This window comes from Myotis lucifugus, unplaced genomic scaffold (genome assembly GCF_000147115.1).
Source record: "Myotis lucifugus unplaced genomic scaffold, Myoluc2.0 scaffold_14, whole genome shotgun sequence".
NCBI classification, from domain to species: Eukaryota; Metazoa; Chordata; class Mammalia; order Chiroptera; family Vespertilionidae; genus Myotis; species Myotis lucifugus.
The window spans coordinates 14,286,699-14,290,836 of NW_005871062.1; the positions used below are offsets into that span (position 1 = coordinate 14,286,699).

The window sequence follows — 4,138 nt, forward strand, 5'->3', positions numbered from 1 at the left end:
CCTCAAGAAAAATTCAAGGCTTCTTTGGAAATTCAAGTAGAAGCCCTGAAGTTGGGATCCCAGGAAAAGCTTCTCAGGGCAACTTGGAGATCTGGGAGTCAAGCACCCTTCCAGGTTCTAGGCACTTAAAGGACTATAGTCCACCGAAAGAACCAGCCATGCAGTCGAGCTCAACAAAAAGGCTAATCATAAGGTCACATTGCCCATCCATAGTGATAGCATCGATACGGGATGCAGCCTTTTTGGGTTCCCCAAGAGAGAGTAGAGTGGCCTCTAGATAGGGTCGTAGAATGAGAAGCATGGACTATACTTCCCTGAGATGTCCCCAAAACACCTGGCCTAAGGAGTTTTGGGGAACCAGAGTTTTCTCCATAGTAATGCAGGACATTCCAGTGCATGGGAGCTCACATCTTGGCATTATGCATCCTGAAGAGGAAAGTGAGCTAAGTCATAGGCTATCAGTATGTACATAAAGGGATCTGCCATGAAGTCCCCAAGCACACAGACGAAAGACATTGCGTAATGGGATGGGGCGGGGGCGGGGGCGGGGGGAGTCCCGAGACCCGGAGGCCGGAAGGGACCGCCGGGAGGGGCGGGAGGGCTGGGGCCGGCGGTTACAAACCCCACGCACTGAAACGGCGCGCAGAGGTCCGGCCGCGCTCACTCACCTCCGCCGTACACGCCGCCGCTCATGGCTGCTGTCGGTGCGATTCCCACGCGGAAGGCTACCGGGCGACGTGATTGCAGCGACGGCGATCGCGGGTCCTGAGCAGCGCTCGCCTCTGACCCCCTTAACTTCCACCGCCACCCCCCTCAGGCAACAAAGCGGCGTCCACACACCCGGTGCGCAGTCACACTTGCTGTCTGCTCTTTCCAGCCAATCAGGAGAGGCCCGGCTATCCTTCAGCCAATCATAACTGGGCTCTGGGGCATCCTGTCGTGGCCCTGTCACTTTAGCCAATCGGAGGCAGCCGTCGGGGCGGGGAGAAGGAAAGCGACCAAAGGAGAGCAGGCATTGGACCGCGGAGTTGAAGGGGGCGGAGCTACCCCAGTAGGCGGGAGACGGCGGCGGTGGGAGCCGGACGAGGAGGAGAATCGTGTAGGGGCGGATCCGTGGGTGTTGCTGGGCGCGGAAGGGCCGTGGGAACTCGCTGCCGCCAGGTGAACTTCTGGAAAAGGACTGGAAACTGGGGAAAGTGTCTCCACGCGGTGATTTTCGGTTTGGGAGTGTGGCGATGCAGGTGTTTTCTGTTTTCAGAAAGAGTATTTTCAACTAACTTTTATGCTGAAATAATAAAGACGTTATGCTCCACTTTGGGGTGGGGGAATCAGTCAATCAGAGGTAGGATTCTGTAATGTTAAAAATGGTTATGAATAACGAACTTAAGAAAGTGCTAAATTTAGGTAGTTTTAAAATTATTTTTATTACTGATATATTTGTTTATTTTTAAATCATTTTTGTAAAATTTTTAATTACATGAAAGTTATACAAGTGTCATCAATCTCTTTTACCCTGTGAGACAGATAAAGGACAATGCAACCAGTCCTCACCCTAATGCGTACCTGATCCCAAACTCCTCTCCCGTCTGTGCCCGTCCCCTTCTGCCAGTCCGGTTGAGGTCGCCATTCATTGTCTCTTCCCTGGGTCGCTGCAGCAACCTGTCGCTCTGCCTCTGGGTCACACTGCAGGAAGCTTGAGCTATGCAAACCCGACTTGGTGACAGCACTCCAGCTTAGACCCTCAAGATCAGTGGTATACCCTTGTAGCCGATAGCAGTTCTTAAACGCGTTTGTCGGAGTCTAGACATTTAGGGGCTGCTCTTAGCCTGAATGAAGCCCTAGTGGTCTCCTATTCCTCTCCGGGTAGCTGACCCCGGTTCTCAACCTGTGGGTCGCGAACAATGAAAATACATCCTGCATATCAGATATTTACATTACGATTCATAACAGTAGCGAAATTACAGTTATGAAGTAGCAATTTTATGGTTGGGGGGTCGCCACAACATGAGGAACTGTATTAAAGGGTCGAGGCATTAGGAAGGTTGAGAACCACTGGCTAGCAGAAAGTGAGGGATATAGGGTGGGGAACAAAGCTAGAGAGAAAACTTTCCCACTGGCTTGACAGTATACTTACCATATTATCTGTTCATTTAGGAACACCCTCCTCCCCCAACCTGATGAGATAATGCAGAGTTCAGCAAAACTATGGGCCTGTGCCAAATTCAACTTGCTTTCTGTTTTTGTATGGCCTGTGAACTAAGAATTCCACTTCTCAGTGGTCTTTTAAAAATATTTCTAAGAATAATATTTTGTGCCCTAGCCAGTTTCCTGCAGACCGAAGGGTCCCCGGTTCAATTCCGGTCAAGGGCATGCACCTCAGTTGCAGGCTCCTCCCCTGCCTGGGATCTGGTCAGGGCACGTGCAGGAGGCAACCAATTGATGTGTTTCTCTCACGTCGATATTTCTCTCTGGCTTTCCCTCTCTCTTCTACTCTAAAAATCAATGGAAAAATATCCTTGGGTGAGGATTAAAAAATAATAACAATAAAAATAAAATAATATTTTGTGACATGTGAAAATTATATGAAATTCACATTTCATAGACCATAAATTAAGATTCTTTGGAACACAGCCAAGCTTATTCACTTACGGCTTTTTTTTTTTAATGTAAGAGCAGAGTTGAGTAATTACAACAGAAACTGTGTGACCCACTCAGCTAGGTAACATATTTACTATTAGACCCCTATTATAGAAAGAGCTCACTGACCCCCAAGATAATTTGTGCAACGCATCTAGCACAGTGCACCTACTATATATTAACTGTTGTTGTCCCCATGACTAAAGCTCTCACTGTAGATATCAAATACTAAAAATATTTCTGTTTGTACTGTGTATTTTTTGTGACTAATAAAACTGATGAATTTTAAATATGTTACTTTGCTAATAAATATTGAAGAGATAATATCTTGTTTATAATACACAGTAATCCATTGAAATCAATTTGCCATTTTTTATGTTTTTCTTGATTTTAGAGAGTGGAAGGGAGACGGAGAGAGGGACAGAAACATTAATGGTGAGAATCATTGATCAGCTGCCTCCTGTGCACCCCCTACTGGGGCATGTTCCCTGACCAGGAATAGAACCATGACTTCCTGGTTCATGGGTCAAACCTCAACCAGTGATCCATACCAGTCAGGCTCAATTTACCATTTAAAGTATAATATTCCTTGCCCAGTTGGCATGGCTCAGTGGTTGAGCATCAACCTATGAACTAGAAGGTCACGGTTTGCTTCTGGTCAGGGCACATTCCCGGGTTGCAGGCTCAATCCTCAGTAGGGGGGCATGCAGGAGGCAGCCGATCAATGATTCTCTTTCATTGATGTTTATATGTGTCTCTCCCTCTACCTTCCTCTTTGAAATAAATAAAACTATATCTAAAAAAATAAAGTATAGTATTTCTTATACAAGTTAAATAGGATACTAGTAGATATCTCTCAGTAATGCTATCTCTAGCTGTCCAGTAGTTCAGAGTTCATCAGAAAATGAAACAGTTCAGCAGGGTTAATGAGGACTATACCCCTAGCCTTCAGGGAGGCTTAAGATGCTGTGATGATTGTCTTCTACAGAGAACACACTGGAGTAAAAGGGAATCTTCAATCTGATAGCATAAAGAAAACATCTTGAAGAAATACTGGAAAGTCATAATTAGGTGTTTTATTTAAAATAAGGGCTTTGGTTCACTTAGTAATTTGGAAAATTATTAGAAAACATACAGTCATATAATTTCAGGTTAGCCTTTTCTCTTGATGTATCATTGGGCACATTGCTTTAACAAACCATTGAAATGACCTTCAAATGAAAAGAACCTCACAGTACATCTGAACACATATTAATGCAGATAAAAGTCCCCTTTAAGCTCTTCATAAATTTTAATCAGCAAAAAATGTGACAGGGCATTAAGATCATTGGCTCTAAAGTATTGAATTGCTGGAGGAAGGAACTGGTGAGAAAGGAAACCTATTTAGGATCCTAAATAAACATGTCAGGGGACTAAGAAATTACAGCATCTTTGACACTGTTTCCTTAGGCGGGAGACGTACTATGGACGTTTGTTTTCTTCCATTCTTTGTAATTAGGAA

The 4,138-nt window shown here is 45.0% G+C and overlaps 1 protein-coding gene across 1 annotated transcript in view; it reads right to left on the reverse strand.

The window, feature by feature from the left end:
• The window catches only part of ACTL6A (actin like 6A), a 19,730-nt gene extending 18,847 nt beyond the window's left edge, over positions 1-883 (reverse strand). The window contains 1 exon segment of the mRNA XM_006084895.3: positions 669-883. Coding sequence (XP_006084957.1) covers positions 669-693 — 25 coding nt within the window. The 5' untranslated portion in view covers positions 694-883.
• Between the last annotated feature and the right edge of the window lie 3,255 nt (positions 884-4,138).